This window comes from Molossus molossus, unplaced genomic scaffold (genome assembly GCF_014108415.1).
Source record: "Molossus molossus isolate mMolMol1 unplaced genomic scaffold, mMolMol1.p scaffold_m16_p_23, whole genome shotgun sequence".
In the NCBI taxonomy this organism is placed as follows: Eukaryota; Metazoa; Chordata; class Mammalia; order Chiroptera; family Molossidae; genus Molossus; species Molossus molossus.
In genome coordinates, this window is record NW_023425359.1 from 25383733 (window position 1) to 25404201 (window position 20469).

At 61.8% G+C, this 20469-nt stretch overlaps 1 protein-coding gene across 1 annotated transcript in view; it reads left to right on the forward strand.

The window, feature by feature from the left end:
* The window catches only part of NAV1 (neuron navigator 1), an 84732-nt gene that overhangs the window by 25371 nt on the left and 38892 nt on the right, over window positions 1–20469 (forward strand). Inside the window, exons 2-3 of the mRNA XM_036277578.1 lie at window positions 2652–2754; window positions 6059–6406. Of these exons, the coding sequence (XP_036133471.1) occupies window positions 2652–2754; window positions 6059–6406 (451 nt within the window). The remainder of the gene's footprint in view (window positions 1–2651; window positions 2755–6058; window positions 6407–20469) is intronic.

Sequence of the window (20469 nt, forward strand, 5' to 3'; positions counted from 1 at the left end):
CACGCACCCCCAAACCTGCACCTGGAGGAGGCTTCCGTTAACGTCTCTCTGTGGCCTGTCGCTCAGTGACCGGGTTGGACTGAGACCCGCCCAAGGACTCCATAGCTCTATTTTTTGGCAAGTCTATGGGACTTTGGGGCAATCCTGCCCCGCTCTGCTGACATGGACATGAGGCAGGGACTGGGCATCTTGGAAGGAAGCCAGGTGGGGACGAGGGCACAGCGCTCAGCTCAGTGAGAAGTGAAAAGTGTCTATTTTTCTGTCACGACCCCACGGTGACCAGGAGACACAGAGTGACCCTCCCAAGGCTGACCTCTGGGAGTTAGTATTTTTCCCCTTTACAAACAAAAGCAAACAGCCTGGCCAGTGTGGCTCAGTGGTTGAGCGTCGACCCTGCACCAAGAGGTCACCAGTTTGATTCCTGGTCAGGGCACATGCCCAGGTTGTGGGCCCAGTCCCCAGTGGGGGGCGTGCAGGAGGCGGCCAGTCGATGTTCTCTCTCATCAATGTTTCTATCTCTCTCCCTCTCTCCTCTTCTCTCTCTAAAATCAGTAAAGAGGGGAAAAAAAAAAAAAGCAGACATCCTAACGGAACATGTATCCATCTATGCTGTGTGTGTGTGTGTATTGTGGTAGCACCCATCTGTTCTTGAAATGCTCATTGAGCACCTACTGTGGGACGTCATTGACGCTGCGGTGCAGAGACTCCCTGGGATACATCGGAAGGAGTGGGCGCATCTCCCCAGACGGACGTGGCTCTGCCTGGTGTTACGTGCAGGGCGAGTAGCCTGTTGACTTCATCTCTCTGAGTCTTAGTTTTCTCATCTGTAAAATGGGACAAGGGCACAGCTGTCCCATAAGCACTGTAAGGATTCGTCTCTGTGATGCGTGCAAAGGGTTGGCACACTCAGTCTCGGGGTGGTTCCTGGTCACCTACTTGTTGGGACCGCACACCCCCTGGAGCAGTCTCCTCTGTCCAGGCTTTTCCCTTGCCCCTGCCAAACCCATAGAAAGCATTGCCCTGGCCCAGAATCCCATATCTTGGCACCATGCTCTTGGTCCTTACATAGGCATTGTAGAAATACATACATAAGCTTTCTGATCATGTCTGTGTTCCCTGCCAAGCCATCAGTCAAAGCCAGGGAGCAGCTCACAGGGTGACATGTGCCAGGATAAATAGGCATGGCAGCCACAGAGGTGACGTCAGGCTGGCAACTGAGCTCAGGACCCTGGCACGGAGGCCTGCCATTTGTCCCTCCTTCTAGCCACCAGCATGGAGGCCTGGGTCCGTGGTGCTGATCACGAGAGATGCCACCAGCCTCCTGCAGCTCCCCGGGGGGGAAGGGGGGCTGGGCTGGGTGTAGCTGGTTCTCAGGAATAGTGCTGCCTGGCTTTCCGCCCACCCTGCCTGCCTCCCACGGCCGAGCAGCCGCCTGCCAGTGGCCTGAGCTTTGGGGGAAATGCCTCCTCTTGGAGGGATTCAGAAATGTTCCCTTTGGTGGCCGAGGAACCTCCCACGTTCCTGCTGAGTCTGGGGCTGGGGGCACCAGCGGGCAGTTGGGTCTTCAGGAGAGGATTGCGGAGGGTCTGGAGATGGGGAGTCCGAGTGCCTGGGTCTGCTCTTGCCGGGGTCCCTGACTCTCTCCGTGAACTGTCTCAAGGAGGCTTTGGATTTTGTTCAGCGGCCACGGGTCCCAAAGTCAAAGCCAAGCATGTGCCAGGGGCAGGTCCTGTGGGATTCGTGTCCTTGGGGCCTGCTGTGGTCCCGAGCACCACGTGCCTGAACAGACTTGGGAGCAAGGAGAACGTCCTTGTTCCTTCATGCCAGGTAGCGCTCAGCCTTCGGCATGTTGTTTTCACCCCAGAAAGGAGACAGGTCAGTGTCTGTTTGCTCTCACAGGTGCTCATCTGACCCAGCTAATAACACCCTACCTGCAAGCCAAGGCTGGGCCAGGGGACCCGGTCATTGGGGACTCAGGGTGGGGCTGCAGCCACACACCCTCCTCCAGCAGGATGGTGCCACGTGCCAGGGGTCTGCACTGCCCAGAGCTCAGTTCATGCTCCAGAAAATGACTGTGCAGCCCCTCCTCTCCCTCCCCACCGGCCACCTCCCTTTTAGGGGCTCTGTCTGACCTAGCTGCCGGGGGCTCCAGAGTGTGGTGTGCCCCAGGCAACTCGTACCAGCTCCCCAGGGGCAGCTGATACCATCTCTTTACGACTCTGTGGTCCCCGTGTTAGCCTCTTGAAAGCAGCCGCGGCAGTATTTACACCACAGAAATTGGCAAACACCCCACATCGGTGTCCCTGCCGCTCAGAGCCTGGCTGTGAGCGTTTCCCAGCGTGTCACTGGAAGCGGGGTTCCGGCTGACCTCCACCATGGGAGACCTGGCTTGGGACCGCTGCTGTGACGGTCACTGGGGGGTCTGGGAGGCGCCCACACACAGCAGGCCCCCAGCCTGAAGCCCCTACCCAAGGCTGAGGCTGCAGGATGGTCAAGGGCAGGCGTCCAGGGGTTCAGAATCCCTGAGAGGCAGGGGACCAGCCTGCCCTGGGACTGGTCCTTGGGGAGGTGGTCCATCTCTGCTTCCCTGATGCCCCAGGCTCCCAGCGGGGAGTCCTCCTCACACACCCAACGTCCTTTCTCCCTCCCAGACCCAGAGTCCCAGAGGAAGAGGACGGTGCAGAATGTCCTGGACCTTCGACAGAACCTGGAAGAAACCATGTCCAGCCTGCGAGGTTCCCAGGTGACTCACAGGTAGGCTGCAGCGGGTCCCCCTCCAGGGTGCTGGAGGCAGGGCCCCAGGGTTGCTCCAGACTTCCACTCCTCAGCCTCCCCGCCTTCTGTCACATGGTGTCGCTGAAGGCTTCCCTCTTCCCTCTCTGAAGTGCCCCTCATTCCAGGATTCTGGGGTGGGGCCCCCAACACCAGGGTCTTTTCACTCTGTGCTTAGGTTCCTTCTTGTCTCTTCTGCTCGAAGCTCCGTGGGGCCCACACAGTGTCACGGAGACCCCGAGCCATGTGGTGTGCCCCTCCTCCCACCCCAGGGCATCACCCTCCCCCACCACCCCTCCCCCTGCAGGGCATCCTGGCCACAGCCTCTGTGACTCAGAATTTCCCCCACTGGCTCCTCGGCTGCCCAGATGAGCTCATGCTGTAGCTCCAAGGGGGACAGAGGGCCGGGCTGCACTCAGGGGTAGGGAGAGCAAGCAGCAGCCAGGGTTGGGAAATCATGGGGGTGTGACACAGGAAGGCCAGAGAGGGACAGCAGCCTCTCCAGCTGGACTGGAAGTGGGTTCCTCCCCATCTCCTGGGGCTGGAAAGCGAGAACAGAGTTGGGACACAGGGCAATGGGAAAAGGACTCTCTTACCCCAAGTGTGTGGCCAAGTGAAATTCAGAGTAAATTTACATACCTCCAGTGACAGGGAACTCATTACTTCTGAACCATCCCAGCCATGGCGAGATCTCCATGACTCTGAATTAGAACTACAATCTGTAGCTTTGCCCACCAGCTCTAGTTCTCATCAAGATCACCGTCCCCTCCTCCACACTCCTCCCCGTAGTCACACCCACCCTCCCTCCTCGGCCCCTCGCTTCCAGACAGCCACAGTGTCCTCCGCGGCACAGCGGAGCCCCTCTGCTCCGGGCCACCTCTGCTCCGACGGCAGAGCCCTGGATACTGGAAAGGATGTGGTCAAGGAGGACTAAGGAAAAAGTGGATGGTGGGGCTCCCGGAGCCCTGGGACCCAGGCCCCCTCCATCTGCCTCTACTCTGCACCCCGAGTGGGACAGGCATCGGGCTCAGCTTGGCTCATATTTTAGAGACCCGGTGGATGAAACTGTGAACATCCTCCCTCCCCATCCAGGGAAGTTGCCGGGATGTCGCTCAGCACCAGTTGCTGCCACCCTTTGCCAGGGAAGGCAGAAAGCACCTAGTTGTCAAGAGGGTCACACCCTGGGTGACTCACCCCCAGGGACAGGGCAGAGACAGCCTCCTGGGGCCACTGATTTTGAGCCCCCCAGTTGCGCAGAGCAGCCTGACCCCAGGCAGGCACTGTTTGGTGGGGGTCGGGGAGAGGGAGGCCAAAAGCCTTCTGCATACAGCTGACTGGGGCGCATCTCAGGCCTCGGGCTTCTGTCTCCCTTCACGGGAAGGGGAACCAAGAGCCCTGGTGCTGGTTTCTGTTTACTAGGGACCCGGGGCCCTTCTGCCCCCAGCACAGGTTCCTGTTGCTCCGGCCCCACATGGATAGCGGAGACATTGACTTCCCGAATTCTCACTGTCTTTAATGTCTTCTTATTGATTTTTTTAGAGAGAGAAGCAGGGAGAGAGAGAAACATCGATGAGAGAGAAACACTGATTGGCTGCCTCCTGCACGCCCCTACTGGGGATGGAGCCCACAACCCCTGACCAGGAACTGGACCAGGACCTCTCAGTCCATGGGATGATGCTCAGTCCGCTGGGCCACACAGGCGGGCAAGTCCCTGAATTTTCTTACTTCTTTTACTTTCTGAAGTGCCTTCCACCTTCAGCCCCTCCCTCTGCCCTGGGAGTGGACAGGACAGACAGTCCCTGGGTGGACAGGACAGACACAGCCCCCGGGTGCAGAGGGCGCGGCCCCCGTGTCTCACAGGCTGATGAGGACGCGTCTGCGTCAGGCTCAGCACCCACGCAGGCTGCCTGCGGGCACAGTGCTGGGCCCCACTTGCAGAGCACACAGGCTCCTGCCGGAGGGGCCCATAGCCAGCAGGCTTCCGGCGGGGTCATCCTCACCCCGGAGCTCACAGGCTGATGCGGAACTTGGTTCCTTCCCGAAACCTCCGCTCTGCCCTGCTTCCTCGTGCCCCAGCGAGGGAAGCAAGCGTCTGGGTCGGGGGGCTGGACAGGGGAGGAAATGAAACTCTCACTCTCTCTGCTCCAACCCACTGCTCCCCCCACAAGATGTGCTCCCCCCACGGGGGCAGGAGGGAGGCCTGGGTGCAGGACTGGAGCCGGGAACAGTGTCTTCTCCCCACCGGCTCAGGTGTTTGGGGGGCGCTCAGTGTAAGCGCCGGACAGGAGCAGACAGGCACAGACCTGCGGGATCCGGGCTCAGCACAGCCTGCTCTGCCTGTTTTATTACCGGGTGTAGCCTGCTGCAGACAGCGGTTCCCCTGGGCCTCTCGTCCCCCGTCCCCTGCACTCGGCCGAGCCTGCCCTGAGGACGGGGCCCTGGCCTTCCTCCCACTGCTGTGTGCTCTCTGCTGCCCAGTGAAGCTGCTCTCTGCTGCGGCTCCTCCTCTGCGGCCCCGGCCCCCGAGCTCTGTGTGCGCCTCTGTGCCTGCCGCAGACTCTGCCGCCTCAGTTCGGAGTGAGCTAGCCCTCTGCTCATCACTGGAATGGAGCAGAGTGACGGGCCTCGTGGGCTCCGGTGGCCCGTCCCGCCCCCACCAGGGGGTCTCTCCGGCCCCGTCCGCGTGTCGAGCACATCTGTCTACCAGGCTCTGTCACACGTGTGATCCTGAGCTCCGAGAAGTGGCGGCTAAGCTGTTGTCCCCACTTGGCAGATGAGGAAGGGGAGGTTTAGGTTCAGTTACGTTCCTTGGCTCACTCAGGAGCGAACGGTAGTCAGCTCACAGTCCAGTCTGCGCTGTTCGTGGTGTGTCAGACTGCCTTCCTCGCTCCAAAGTCGTTTCCTTTGACAGCCTGAGATGGCAGATGACGGGTCACACGCATCCTGGGGGGCCTCCTGGAGGAGGTGGCCTTGGGCAGGTGGGGAGGCTCTGGGGAGCAGTCTGGGAGCCTCCTGGAGGAGGTGGCCTTGGGCAGGTGGGAGGGTCTGGGGAGCAGTCTGGGAGCCTCCTGGAGGAGGTGGCCTTGGGCAGGTGGGGAGGCTCTGGGGAGCAGTCTGGGAGCCTCCTGGAGGAGGTGGCCTTGGGCAGGTGGGAGGGTCTGGGGAGCAGTCTGGGAGCCTCCTGGAGGAGGTGGCCTTGGGCAGGTGGGAGGGTCTGAGGATCAGTCTGAGGGCAGGTCGTGAGGCAGCTGTGCCCGGAGTAACCACAGCCCTCTGTTCTGCCCAGCTCCCTGGAGATGACCTGCTACGACAGTGATGACGCCAACCCTCGGAGCATGTCCAGCCTCTCCAACCGCTCGTCTCCCCTGTCCTGGCGCTATGGCCAGGCCAGCCCGCGGCTGCAGGCAGGGGATGCCCCCTCGGTGGGCGGGGGCTGCCGCTCGGAGGGGCCGCCCGCCTGGTGCATGCACGGGGAGCGCACCCTGTACGCGCACACCATGCCCATGCGGAGCCCCAGCAAGCTCAGCCACATCTCTCGCCTGGACGGCGACGACTCGGACCTGAAGTCCGGCTACATGAGCGACAGCGACCTCATGGGCAAGACCATGACAGAGGACGACGACATCACCACCGGGTGAGGGCGGACCCTGCTCGGCTGGGGCGGGTGGGGGGCACAGAGAGGCCTATGGGACGGGGCCCCAAAGCAGGAGCTGCTGCCTGCTGCACCCTGACAAGGGCCTCGAGTTCCGGCTGTGACCACGCGTCCTTCTAGACGTGGGTGTGTGGGCGGAGCCAACGTCGCGTGGCGGGCTGGTGCTTCCTCTCATTGGCCCCCGTGGCTGTCACTCTGTGGTGTCCCCCTCCCTGGCGCTTGACCCCTGAAGGCTGGTAGGAGGGGCCCTGGGAAGCGTGTGGGTCTCAGCGCTTCTGCTAACTGCGTGGACCTTGGACGACCTCTTCTGCTTCCCAGTTTGTGAAAAGAGGGTGATAAGACCGTATCTGTCTGTCTCAAGAGGCTGCTGAGGGGAGAAAGTGGGAGTGTGGGTGAGGGGGGCAAGAAACGGGGTGGCCGTAGCAGCTGTGCCTCCAGGGCTCCCGGCCCTGTCCCCATTTTACCCTGTGGCCCCCGTGTCGGCTCCTCCCCTGCAGTCCCGTGCCCTCCTGTCCCGGCCTGCGTCTGTTACACCGTGTTCCCTGCCCTCACCCTGGGGACCCTCGTCTTCTTATCTTCCTCCCCGTCGACAGGGTGGGGTTTGTGCAGCAGCTTGGACGGGGCGAGAGCTGGGAGGGTGTGGGGAGGATGGGGGGACAGCGGGCTGGCCCAGCCCTGAGACCACAGAGCCACACGTGTGCTGGAAGCTGCCCCGGGCGCCTCAGCTGACCGTGTTTGCACTTTCCTTCCGATCGCTGGGACCCTCCGGGGGACCACACAGGTAGCGGCAGGGGCGACCTCTCCCCGGGAAAGCCTCCAGCTCCGAGACTGGAAGGAGGGAGCCGGCCCAGGCTGGCCACCCACTGCTCCCCACCCAGGGGTAAACCAGGAGGGCCTGGCGGGCTCCCGCTGCCAGGGGCCGCCCTGGAGCCAAACAGCTGACGCGGGAGTGCGGTTGTTTACTGCCTGTAAATCCCAAGGCCCGCGGCGCTGGGCCGGCCAGCCCGGAGCTGGGGCCGCAGGGAAGCCGGCCAGCCCTGCTCGCCCGAGCGCTGTGTCGGCCGGAGAAGCCAGGGCGCCACCGCCGAGAACGTTCGCGGGGAGTCACCGCCGTCCGCACGTCGGTGCTTCAAACGTGGTCATCTGGGAAAGAAACCGAACAAGTGTAGATCACCCCGATATTTCAACACCTTCCCCGAGATGCAGTCTCTTCTCTAGACCGCCCCCCAAAAACGCCCCCAGTTTTTTCTCTTCAACGATCCCCGTTTCCCCGCGTGCGCCCCTTGCCTTCCTGCAAGCTCGCGGTTGTCCGTGGTCCTCCTGGACGTCGGCACCTGGACGGACCGCGCCTGACCCCGTCCCGCCGCGGTGCTGTCCCCATCATCACCCCGCAGACCATGGTGACTTGGCTGCCAAATGTCCTGAGTGACAGCGCGGGGCATGTTCACCTCTTGGAAAGAGAAAAGGAATTCGTTTCTCTAAAAATAGGAAGGTCTGGAATTTAATCTATAGAGAAGATAAGGTTTTCAGCCGTCCGTCCCCCATCCCAGCCCCAGGTCGGAGCGGGAGGGGGCAAGGGCGCGCCCCACATGGATGCAGGCACGGGGTCTCGGGCCACGTGTGCCCAGAGGGGAAGGCCCGCCGGCCGGCCCCGTGTCCCCTCCCTGCTCTGACTTGGGTTTACCCCTAGTGTCTCCCTTTCTGTCTGTGACCCAGCTTTGCAGGGTAAGAGACCGGAGTCCTAGGCTGAGCCACCAGCCATGGCAGGACTGTGCTCCAGGGCCCACGCCAAGGGCCACAGGACGTAGACAAGCCAGAAGGCCTGTGGTGTGTGTCGGGGACAGCGGGCTCCGGGTCCGGGTCCGGGTCTCCTCGGCTGGTCCCGTGTGCGGCTGTGCGTTCCCCTCATCCGTGCCTCCCCCCACCCCCGCCTGTCCTCTTGAACTGTGCCTGGGGGCTCGGGAGCAGATGGGATCTGTTTCCTCCTTGGCTCTGAAGTGCCCTGACGTTGAAAAATGTCAAATAAAATAAACTGGAGGCTCCTGCCTCCTCCCAGGCTGGCTCTGAGCTGCCAGAGGCAGTGAGCTCGGGTCTTAAAGCGACACCGCCCAGCCTGCGGGGCCGCCTGGGCCCCTGCAGCCTGTCCCGAGAAGGAGCTCGGTTGCTGCTGTCCAGTTGGGCTGAGGTCTGACCTCCATGCCCACTCCCTCCAGCCACAGGAATGCGCTCGCACAGGCAGTAGGTCTGAACAAGGAGAGCCTCCTTCTGAATTCAGATGAGCAGGGAGACGTCTTCTTTTTCCTCTGCCTTTGTCTTTGTTTCCTGGCGGCTCTTTAGGTGGCCCACCCAGCGGGCAGCTGGACCCGTCCTGGCTGTGGCCCGTGGAATGCAAGGCTTGAGCCACAGGGTGGTGGGGGCCACACTGGGGAGGACCCGGCCTTGACGTTCAGGAGGGAAACAGTTCCTGCCCTTGGATGGCGTCTGAGCCAGGAGGGGAAGATGCCTCCTGGTCCACATGCGGCTGGGCCTCGGGTTCGAATCCTGACGGCTGGGAGTCTGTGCACGTTCGTGATCCTCTGCTCCTGTTTCCTCGGCTGAAGGTCAGAGCAGTGCCCGCTCTGCCAGGCCGACGGGAGGATGCGGCGGCTGGAAACGCCGGCGGGCACCGACGTGCTGGCTCTCGCCCGCCGGCGTTGGACAGAGGGTAGCAGGCTGCTGGGATGACCCAGTAGTTGGTCCTCACTGGGAGGCCCCCCTAAGTGGGTTGCCCAGCAAAATGACTATGTTCTGACCCAGGTAGGCCTGTCCATGCCATGCCGTGCCCGCGTGTGGCCAGAGGTGCCCAGCTGGGGTCTGGGCTGTGGGTGCAGCCATGTAGTGTGGCTGAGCTTGGTGGTATCAGGACCTCACAGTGAGCTTGGCTTCTTCCCCATCCTGACCAGGCTGCCCAGGCTGTCTGCCCCTCACTCGCACCTGTTTGTCGTCATGCATGAAGAGTGTCTTGGGCTGAGGTTTCCTGGAGACTGAGATTTGGATACAAGGGGAGGTGACTGCAGGAAACACGGGGGGGGGAGCGGGAAGTGAGTCGGGGGGAAATGGCCATTTCCTGGAAGCCAGAGGGTAAGGAAATGTGTCCCACTGAGTCCCGGGTGCCTGCAGGACAGGGACTGTGGCTGCAGAGGGGACATAGGTAGGGGCCAGAGAGGGAGGAAGGTGTGAGTCAGGGTCCTGGGTCCGGTGGGCGGAGGAGGGGCTTGAGAGAGGCCCTGGCTCTTGAAACACCCCTGGACTCTTCCAGCAGAAGGATGCTCGTGCTCCCCGGTCTGTGCCGGTCCGTCTGTGCTGCGGTGTCTGTCGGAGTCAGCAGGGTTGGTGGGAGGTCCTCCAGAGGGGCTGCTGCATGGATGCTGGTTGCCACGGCAACTGATGCAGGCTGGAGCTTCGGAGCCGCCCCTCCTCCCGTGTGTCCTAGTAACCTACAATTGAGCTGCTGGGTTTTCACGGGGCTTGATGATATGCAATTTGGTTAACGATCAGGATGGAGACGGGGTTGAGGAGGCTGTGGAGATGGGTTTGGCTTTGCCCACCTGCCTGTCTGTCCACGGTTTCTCCTCTTTCATCGTCCGCTCCTTCTTGTCCCCGCGAGCCTTACGTTCTGCGACAGGCCGGCCGGGCTCGTTCGGGGCCTGGAAATGCTGAGCAGTCTGATACCACAGGAGGGGCCCAAGTTTGGAGGCCCCACAGGCCAGGGCTCAGATCCCAGCACCGAGGCTTTAAGGAGTCTGTGCCCATTCTGGTGGTAACAGTAATGACAGACTAGGCGTGTTAGATGACACAGAATGTCGTGTCTACACACGGGGCAGGTAGTCATCACTAGGGATGGGCAGGTGCTCAGGAAAGGTTACCTTCGCTTGTCGGCGCCTGGAAAACCAAACCGGCCAGAGTCCTGGAGGCTTCGAGTGGGGCTTTCCCGCCAAACGGCCGTGCCCGCGGCCCTCTTGATTTTGCTAAACACCCTCCTGCCTCACCCGTCCCTTCGCACACGAGTGCCGCCCGACTCCGTTGTCCGGGAACCTGCGTCTGCCGTGTGTACTGTAGGGACTTGTGCTTTCTTGATCCTGGTTGCCCGACGCACACGGTTTACAAAACACCGGTGTGGCGTTATCCGATTTAATCTTAACAGCACTGTGAATTAGACGAGCAAATTGGAAGCCAGCGTAACGGGCCTGCCAGGATGCCACAGCTGAAAAGTGGCCGCTCCAGGCGGGCCCCAGGCCCCTGACTCCCACAGCCTCTTGGCTCGCGTGCAGCCGTGGGCCCCAAGCCTGGGAGCGTTCAGGGGCGGGGATCGCGTGCCTGCCGCCGGAGTCGGCATTGCCCCAGGACAGAGACGCCGACTCCTTTGGGCTTCCTCTCAACGCCAGCAGCGTCGAGTCCACGGCGGTGCTGGTGGCTGAGCAGTGAACCGTGTTAGGGACCGTCCTGGACGCCCTAAGTGACCCCTCCATTTTCCAGGATAGGATCTTGCTTTGGAGAACCACAGGCAACCACAGGGCCCAGGGCAGAAGGCGCCCTCAAGCTCCGTGGACACAGGCTCTATAGACCCTGCTCACAGGGGCCAGCTCTGGCCTCCGGGCTTTCTGATGTCTCTGGCCAAGCAGCTGACGACAACAAGCCAGCAGGTCAGGCAGCGGACTTGCCCACGGAGCTGGAGCTGCGGTGGGGTGCCTTAGGGGCCGGAGGGCTGACCTGCTCTTGCCTAGATATTGGGGCAATGATGGGACAAGCGTGGGCAGGTGCATCAAAGTCTGGTTTGAGCCCTGGCCGGTTTGGCTCAGCGGTTAGAGCATCAGCCCACGGACCACAGAGTCCCGGGTTCAGTTTCCGCCAAGGGCACGTACCTGGATTGTGGTTTGTCCCCAGCCCCAGTTGGGGTTGTGTGGGTGGCAGCCACTCGATGTGTGTCTCTCTCACGTCAGTGTCCCCCCACCCCTCCCGCTCTGTCTGAAGATAAATGTAAAAATGCCCTCGGGCAAGGATAAAAAAATAAAAACAGTCTGGTTTGAGAACCAGGCAGAAAGTGTTGGGCCCAGAGAGACCCAGAGCACGAAGCTGGTCAAGGTACAGATTGCCACGCGGTGACTGTGCAGCCAGGGCAGGGGGTGGGGGGGCTGATGTCGGGCCTGGGTCGTGGGCACAGGAGCACATTTGTGGCGGGCACTCCGAGGGGGTGGTGAGAGACAGACAGACACTGTGAGACCCATCCAAGCCTGCTGTGCGGGGCAGCTGGGTACAAAGAGGCTGTGTGTGCACTAGAGCCGCTGGCAGAAGACAGGACGCAGGGCGTGATGGCAGGGGGCGTGCAACCTCCAGACAGGCAGAGTGAGCGGCCCCTCTGCCCCTGCGCGCATCCTGGGCCCCACCCAGAGCAGGGCAGGGGCCCGCTCGCCAGCCTGCCAGTTTGCACTGAATGGGGTCTCTCTTGTCCCTTTGGGGCGTCTCCAGCCTGGGAGATGGGACAGATCTCTGACCCCGTCCCTGCTGCTTTTCCTGCGGACACGCCCTCTCCCGGCTCCGTTCCAGCCCCTCCTCACTGTCACCTTCGGTCTCGCCTTCCTCTGCTCCCATCTGGCTTCCGTCTCAGCCCCTGTGGGTTTGATGACAGGGCCAGTCCAGGGCATGGCCATGTGGACAGACTCGGGTGGTGGGGTTCCCAGGGCCGCTGACATTCTGCCGGGTGTGACTGGAAGAGGGGGGACAGAGTTTTCACCCCCTGTCACTGTCCCTGCCGGAGCCACAACCAGCCTCTGTGGGATGGCCGGGGACAGTCCGCTGCCTGTGCCTGTGGGGAGACCTCCTTGGGCGACCCCCCTTTCCTGGGTTCCTCCAGGGCGAGGAGCTCCTGGCGTGAGGCTGTAGCTCAGAGCAGGTGCCCCAGACACTGTCTCCTGTCTCCACTAGCTCCTGTAGTAGTTTCCTGTTCTTGGGGGGAAGGTCGGCAAAGTCAACAGAACATTCTGGAGTCCAACAGACCCGTGTCGGATTCTCGGTTTGCCCCTCACTGCCTGCGTGACCTCGGCAGAGTGGCTTAGTCTCCTGGTCCGTCACTGCAGTTCTCTGAAAGGAAGCACGTTAATAATGTCTTCTTCATGGTGATTACTCACAGATACAGTCAATGTTTGTAGAGGAGCCACTTGGGGAGAGACAAAGAGACATCATCCTTAAACTCCTGAGAAAGAGACGGCAAACAGGTCATAGCCCTGTGGTCCGTGCACTGCAGGAGGGAAATCAGGCGGGGCGGGGCCAGTGGCAGGGCGGGGCTCTTGGAGATGGGGAGTCCGGGAAGGCGGCTCTGCAACGGGCAGTGTGTGCAAAGGCCCTGGGGTGAGGGTGGGCCCGTGTTCAGGGCCCTGCAGGGAGGTCAGCGTGGCTGGGCAGTGTAAAGGGACAGTGGTCAGAAATGAAGTCATCAGGGGGCCGGAGGTCTTGTACTTTCCTTCTCATTGAGAGAGAAGCCGCGGGCGGGCTTCTGGGAGAGCAGTGACCGCAGCAGCACTTTTGCAAAGGGACAGACCCCTGGGAGCCGGAGGGAGCTTAGAAAGGAAACTGCTCAGCCACCAAGGAGAGAGGAGATGGCGCGAAACCAGGGAGAGGCAGGTCCAGCTGCCGAGAAGGGTCCCGTGGCTCCAAGGAGACGGTATATTGACAGTTGACAGCCTTCTCCACCTGCGAGACTGTTCCTATTTCTCTGCAGAAGTTAGAGATGCAGCTTTCGGATGGGGTGTCTGGAGCAGTGGGTGCTGAGGCTGTTCTAAAGCCACTGCTTCCAGCCTCCGGGATCTGAGCTGGGAGGTTACAGACACGTGTGTGCACAGATGTACACCCACATGTGCGCACACCCTCATGCATGCACACATGCACACAACCACATGTGCACACGCACCATGCACACAACCACATGCTCACCCACATGCACACACACACCTCCATGCACACAGCTACGTACACACATGCACATGCACACATGTGCATCCGTGCACACACACATTTCATGCATACTCACAGACACACACACACAGCCCAGGGAAGCCAGCTGAGGGTCCATCAGTCCTTGTTGGAGAGGCAGCCTCTCCCCAGTCTCCGTCCCCGTCGTCCCATCTGTGCCGTGGGCTCAGACCCACACACAGGCGCTGGGGTTTGGAGGGAGGGAGGAGGCATTGAGCTGGGACGGCCGAAACAGTAGCTCACTGTAAGGTCTGGGAGGCCGCGTCCTCTCTGCTGCCTGTCCCAGCCGTGGGGGTGGTGAGAAGGCAGGTCTCCTCGGAGGCTGTGTAAATATTTTCAGAGCAGTAACACAGCTGGATCAGACCCTTCCTCCAGCTGGCCCCCTTGCACCCCAGAGACACTGCAGCTGGGTCGGGGCCGCACTTAGGAACACTGCGTTGTGCGTCTACTGTGCCCCCACCCAAACCGTGCCTGCACAGAGGGCCAGCTCCGGCTCTGCTGCCTTCTGCCAGCTCCAGATTCAGTCCCAGGAGGGGGTTAGAGGTCCCCCCGCACAGAAACTTCTTGGGGGGCTCAGGAAGCCCAGAGCCTCGTCCCTGGGCTTAGCTTCTGCCTGAGACTTCCTCCTCTCTTTTTACAAAAACTTTTATTATCGTTGACACACAATAGTGTGTAGTTCCAGCTGCACAGCAGAGTTCCTCGGCACGTATATACCTCACAACGGACACTGCTCCCTTTATGGCCTGTCCCCCGCCCCCGGTGGGGGGTGAAGGGCTGGGGAGGAGCAGATGCCCATGTGAGGAAGAAGACTGGGGCTTTGCAGGGCTGTGCAGGAATGTCCAGGGACAGCAGAGTCCCCTGTGCATGACCCTGTCAGGCCTCATCTGCCTCCCTCCAGGCTCTGTCCATATGGAAAGCAGTGCACAGCTCGATCGGGAACAAAACATCCCCGGCTGGTGACATTCCTCTGGCCCAGACGGTCGTTTTACCCGGGATTCCCTGCTGGTTAAAGAGAATCCCTCATGGTTCCGTCCTATAAGCTGTTCCCCAGATGACCCCACCAGCCCCGCACAGCTGAGCAGGAGAAGCCCCCGGGGGACTGACTACCCGCGCCCTCTGTGGAGGGGCTGCCTGGGACGTCACCGGGACAGGGGAGCCAGTCCAGGGGCTTGGCCCAGGACGCCTCTTGGACTGAGGAGGGAGAAGGGGCTGGAGAGAACCCTCGCCCTGCTCGGATCCCCCCGTAGCTGAGCTGCTTGGGACCTGGTCTTTCGTGAATGTTAACCCCCCAACCTCTCAGCGTAAAGGGGGTAAATGTCCATGTGTGTTTGTGAACTCAACGCGTGTATAGAAAGTTGGCACTCAGAAACCGACCCCCCACCCCCAAGCCAGGGATCCAGAGGCAGTGTCCTCCTTTGTGCCCTCCAAGACGGGCGGTTCCCCGAGAGCTGCTGCCCAGGTCAGCGGCCCCGGGGAGCCGGAGGGCTGCAGCCTGCTGGGCTTGGGGAGAAAGGTTCTCCTTGGGACTCAAAGCCCCATCCATACCCCTGGGGAGCCAGAGGGCCCAGGACTGTGGAAACAGAGCCCAGAAACTGAAGGTGCTGACACAATCCGTCTCCGGGGGGCACATCACCGGAGCCGCCCAAACACCGGGAACAAGTACTGCCCTGTGGTTCGAGGTTGTCTCAGTTCAGTACTGGTTGCGGGGGTGAGGGGTGGGGGTGAGCTTTTTAAAAATATTGTTGCTGTTTTTTCTGTTGCTGAAAGAAACTGCCGATGTGACCTGTCCACCTTTTCCAACATGTGGAGAACCTGGCTGCTCGATCCCACTTTTTCTTACCCTAAGATCTCATGGTGGCTCCCTTTCCGGCCTCTGCGTGGGGTGCCCTGTGCTCTCTCTCCACGCACCCCTGACACCCAGTCCAGCCCCCAGGGCCGGAAATGCAGGGCAGCACCCTGCCCGGCGCAGGCAGACCAGTTCCCCTGGCCGCGGGCACCAGGCCTCACCTTCAGCCCCTCACAGGCCTCAGGCCCGGCGGGTGCTGGTCCCCGCACTCGTTCTGACTAATTCTCACAACCTGGGGGGCCAGACGGAGGCTGGGAGGAAGCCCCTTCAGGCATGGCCCTGGCGGCCTCGCCCCTTGCCCACCACTTACACACACCGAGACCTGGAAGTGCCCGCCCTCCGCCTGTACCCCTGCAGCCCAGGAAGAGCGCCCAAGGGGCCCCAGCTGTAGATAGGGGTTAACTGGCCGCCCTGGTTGGGAGTCGAGGTCCGGTCCCGCTGCACCCTGGCTCTCCGACCGCCTGTGGAGGATCGGGGCTCCCTGCCCCACTGTACCCCTAGCTCCCAACCTGGACCCGCTGCACCCCGGCTCCCCAGGTGGGCGGTGGCATCGGCCCGTTGCACCCCCCCCCCCGACTATCGAGGGTCAGGGGTCCCCCGCCCCGCTGTACCCGGCTCCTGGGCCCGGACTGCGACCGCGGCGGCTCTTTGTCTACCTGCCGGGGCGTTAAAGGGCCGCCGGCAGCGCGCGCAGAGGGGCCGGGGCGGAGTCGGAGCGAGGGTAGCCCGGCTCTGTGGCTTTAAGGGCCGCGGGGCGGCGGGGCGGGGAGCAGGGGGCGGGGCTCGGCCGGGCTCGGCTCTGGCCTCCGCGTGGCCCGGCTCTCACCTCGGTCGGTCCCGGGCGGCGCGGGCGCGGTGGTGCAGGCTGGGCGCCCCCCTGAATGGCCGCGAGCCGGGAAGATGCTCCACCTGCCCCCGCCCAGGGCGCGGAGGACCGCGCGCCTCCCCCACAGGTAAGCCCCGTGCGCCCGACGGACCGGCCCGGGTCGGCTTTGCAGCCCCCACCCCGGCCCCCGCCCTCTGCGCCCCCGCCCCCGCGGCTGCAGCCCCCGGCGGGTGTGGGGTGCGGCGGGTGCGGGGTGCGGCGTCTCCTCTGCCCGGAGGCCCGGCCTGGACGCGCGGCTGGGGCACTCGGGGTTGCGGCGGGTGTGCGCCGGGTCGGGGCGGGCGCGGGAAGGCGAGAGCTGGGACTCCCCAGAGACGGGGACAAAGCTAAGACAATGGCACTACTTGATGGGACTTGGATGGTCGCAGGCAGCACCGTGGGGGTGCTGGTGACCTGGGAAGCTGCGGAAGGGGGGCTGCAGCCCCTGACCCGCGCAGCGAAGGGCCCCTAACCCCGGAAGCTCTGGGCGCCTCCTGCGGGGAGAGGAGGAGGTGGGGCAGGAGGGTCAGACCTGAGTGGCCTGGGGGTGAATTTGTGACCTCAGCCGCCTGAATCCCTCTGGGAGGAGTGGAGACTGGGAAGGGATGGGAGCGGGGACTTGGGGGGGGGGCCCTGTGGGGGGCTGCACAGCAGTTCCCAAAGGTGGAGGCTTTGCCCAGAGGCTCCCCCTGATGTTAGGGGACGTGCTTGTGAGCACAGCCAGCCCCCAACTCGCAGAGGGGATTAGGGGATCCCAGCGGCCTGAGGAGCCGCTTGGGGCTTCCTGGTTTTTCTGGGAGCTTTTCCACCTCAGTGCACTCGCTCCCTCCTCTGCCTGGGTCTGACCTGGTCTGCTGGGGGGAGTCGGGTTAGGGGGTGAACGGTGCTGCGACCATTCTTACCCAAAGAGCCCAGGCGTGCACTGGTAACCTGTCCCTGCGCCCCCCGGGTTCCTTGGAGGGGGCCCAAGTCTCCCCACAGGCTTAGTGTAGGGGCAGAAGAATTGGGCAGGGCCTGGCAGGGAGAGCCCCTTGGAAGCCAGAGTCCTGGTGGCCCCAAACTATCTGTCCCTCCCCAGCGGGACAGACTGCATTGCCTCTGGAATGTGACTTGAGACCCTCTGCTAAAACGACTGGGCCGTGGGGGTGTCTTCAAGAGGAGCCAGTTCCTGGTGGGGGAGGGGCGGGGGGGGTCTTAGTTTGGGTGAGACCCTGGGCTGAGTCCTGAGTCCCTGGGCCTTGGAGAAGGTGGACAGAAGGGGCCATTCACGACCTCCCCACTTCCACAACTTACTCCTCCTCCCGTTCAGAACCTACTTCAGATCCAAACTGGGTGTGCCCAGGAAAGTTATAATCGGTTCTGCTCCGAGGCTCCACGCCCAGAGGCGAACCTCCCGTGGTTGACTCCGGCACCCTTTCCCGAGCTCATCACACCTTCCTCTCCACACAGCCTTTCCCAGGTTACTCCGTCCTTTTTCTGAATTGGTTTCTCCCTGCCCCGCTCTCTGCTCATCCCCACCCCACCCCAGGAGACCCACCCAGGCTTTATACTGTGAGCTTAGTGCCCTGTCCTGGGGCCGCAGCTTCTGCTCCTCACCTAGCTCCTTACCAGAAACCGACTTCTGGGCAGGTGTGCCCAGGTGGGGACCTGTCTGCCATGGCCCAGGGAGAGGTGCAGGTGGCTCTCCGCCTACCCAGCCTGCTGCCTGCCGGGGTGGGGCTGGGAGGGCCTGTGGTTTCCTTCCGTCCAGGCCAGACTCTCAGGATTGTTGTTAGTCAGCAGGAAGAGCGGGGATGTTGCCGAAGTGGAGGTAGCGTTGGAATTGCCGGGGTTCAGATTTAAACCACCCCGGCTCCGGTCCACAGAGGGACTGCTCGGCCCAGGCCTTTGCTCTGGGGGCAGCTCAGAGGATATTGGGGGCCCACCAGCATCAAAGGCTCAGGCTTCCCCTCAGCTCCCAAGGAGGCAGCCGGAGGTGCGAAGCGTCCGGTGAGTGGCTCAACTGCGCTCCAGCATCTCCAGGGCCACCAGCTTTGAGGAGCTGAGCTGGGATCAGCCCTGGTCCCTCCGTTTGCCCGGGAGCATAGGACTTTCCTCCCCCACCCCCACACCCAGGGTTTTTGCACAGTCTCGGGGGTCCAGAAGGGTCCGAAAGCGCCGTTCTCGCAGTTGCAAGCGTTGAAGAGACCCCTCCCTTCTCCCACGTCCTTCGGTATGTCCTTCGGCAGGAAACCTTGAGTCCCCAATTCTATCCGGGAAGGGACCCTTAGGCAGAGCCTGGGACCAGTGGAGACAAGACCTGCTCACCCCGCAGAGACCCGCAGGGCGGAGGGCCCCAGCGCTGGGCAGAAGTGCCCTGTGGAGGACCCAGTGCCAGGGCAGCAGAGCCAACAAGCTGCTGCTTGTTCGTGCTCTGGGACCAGGCGCACACCGCAGGCAAACCACACTTGGCAGCTTGACCTCCACAGAGCCCCTGCCCTCTCTGGGGGGGGCAGAGAGGAGTGTGGGAAGGAGGGTGGGGTGCAGCCCGGAGTCACCTCCCACACCATGGCACCCAGACGCTGCCCGGGCGAGTGCTGTATGGGCATTGACTCCCCACGCCGATCAGGAGGCAGTTTTATTATCATCCCATTGCCCAGATGAAGAAACCGAGGCACAGCGAGGTTAAAGCAGCGTACCTGGGACCTCAGTAGTGGGATTCGTCCTCACACCCAGATCGGTCTGACTCTAGCTCACCCCTGAACCCCGCTGTAGGGGCCACCTCTTCTCACGGGCACTAACCTAGGCCCAGGGAGTCGCGAGCGCTGGAGACGCGGACATCGCGGGCATTGGAGTTGGCGCCGGCCTGGAAGCCAGTGGGAGTGCCGGGCACTGGACACGGGGACTCGGGCTCCACTACTAGTTAGCTCTGTGGCCTCACAGAAGTTGCTCAGGCTCCAGCCTCTGTCCGGCTCCCTCTCTGTGGGCCTAGCTCCTGGCCCGTCCACCTCCCAGGGACATGGTAGTGACAGAGAGGACAGCAGGTGCTTCCACAGGTGACGTGAGGGCGCCTGTCAGTAGAGTAGACCGAACAACTTCCCAGCTTGACCTTGGTGTAGATTCTTTTTTTTTTTATCCTCACCCGAGGACATTTTTTCATTTTTTGTTCAGATAGAGCGGGAGGGAGAGAGAGGAAGAGAGAAAGAGAAACATCGATGTGAAAGGGACACATCGAGTGGCCGCCACCCGCACAACCAACCAGGGCCGGGGACAAACTGCAACCGAGGTACGTGCCCTTAGCGGGAACCGAACCCGGGTCTCTCTGGACCGCAGGCCGACGCTCTAACCGCTGAGCCAAACCAGCCAGGGCTTGGCTTAGATTCTTAATTGTCCATCTTCAGATTTCTATTGAGTCCAAATTCTATGCCGATTAGGATGGCTTATTCACATGTCCTGTTTTTGAGCACAGTTTATAGAAAAATGGAGCCTTTAGAAAAGTAATCATTTTGCCCTGGCTGGTTTGGCTCAGCGGTTAGAGCGTCGGCCTGCGGTCCAGAGAGACCCGGGTTTGGTTTCCACTAAGGGCATGTACCTTGGTTGCAGTTTGTCCCCGGCCCTGGTTGGTTGTGCCAGTGGCAACCCCTCGATGTGTCTCTTTCACGTCCATGTTTTTCTCTCTCTCTCTCTCTCCCTCCCGCTCTAGCTGAACAAATAATGAAGAAATGTCCTCGGTTGAGGATTAAAAAAATAATAATAATCATTTCTTGAAGAGAGCAAACCTCATCTGCTCAGCCTTCACTGTGTGATCACTTCACGTGGGGCAGCCTGCTGCCAGCCCCCAGAAAAGCTGCTTCCCTGCCTACGTATGTGTTTTCCCAGCTCGTTGACTATGTGTTGGAAGTTTGTCCAGTCGCGGGTTCCTAAGGCCCAGGGCCTCGTATCCAGGTGGTACACGTGGGGACTGAGTGACGGTTTTGGTGATGACGTCGAGTGGCGGACAGGACCCCGTTCTCAGCTCCTGTGACAGCACAGGTTTGGATAGAATGTGTCCTGTGCCGTGTCACTGAGGGGTCTTTGGGTCCAACCGTACGTCCTGAAATAGAGCAGCTGCCTCCCAGAAGCAGACGGTCCCGCATCAGCCAGTCTGCATTCGCCGAGTGCCCATCTGATCCCTGCAAAGACAGCTCGTCAGTCCATGACCTGGGTGACCCTCAGGGAGGGACATTGATGCCGACCTCCACCCCCGGGGCAACAGTAGCTGGAAGTCAGGAGCCAGCAGGCCAGCCCAGGTCGAGGAGCATGCGTTAGGGGTGGCGAGGGTGCGGAGATGTGGGGTGCGTATTCGGGATG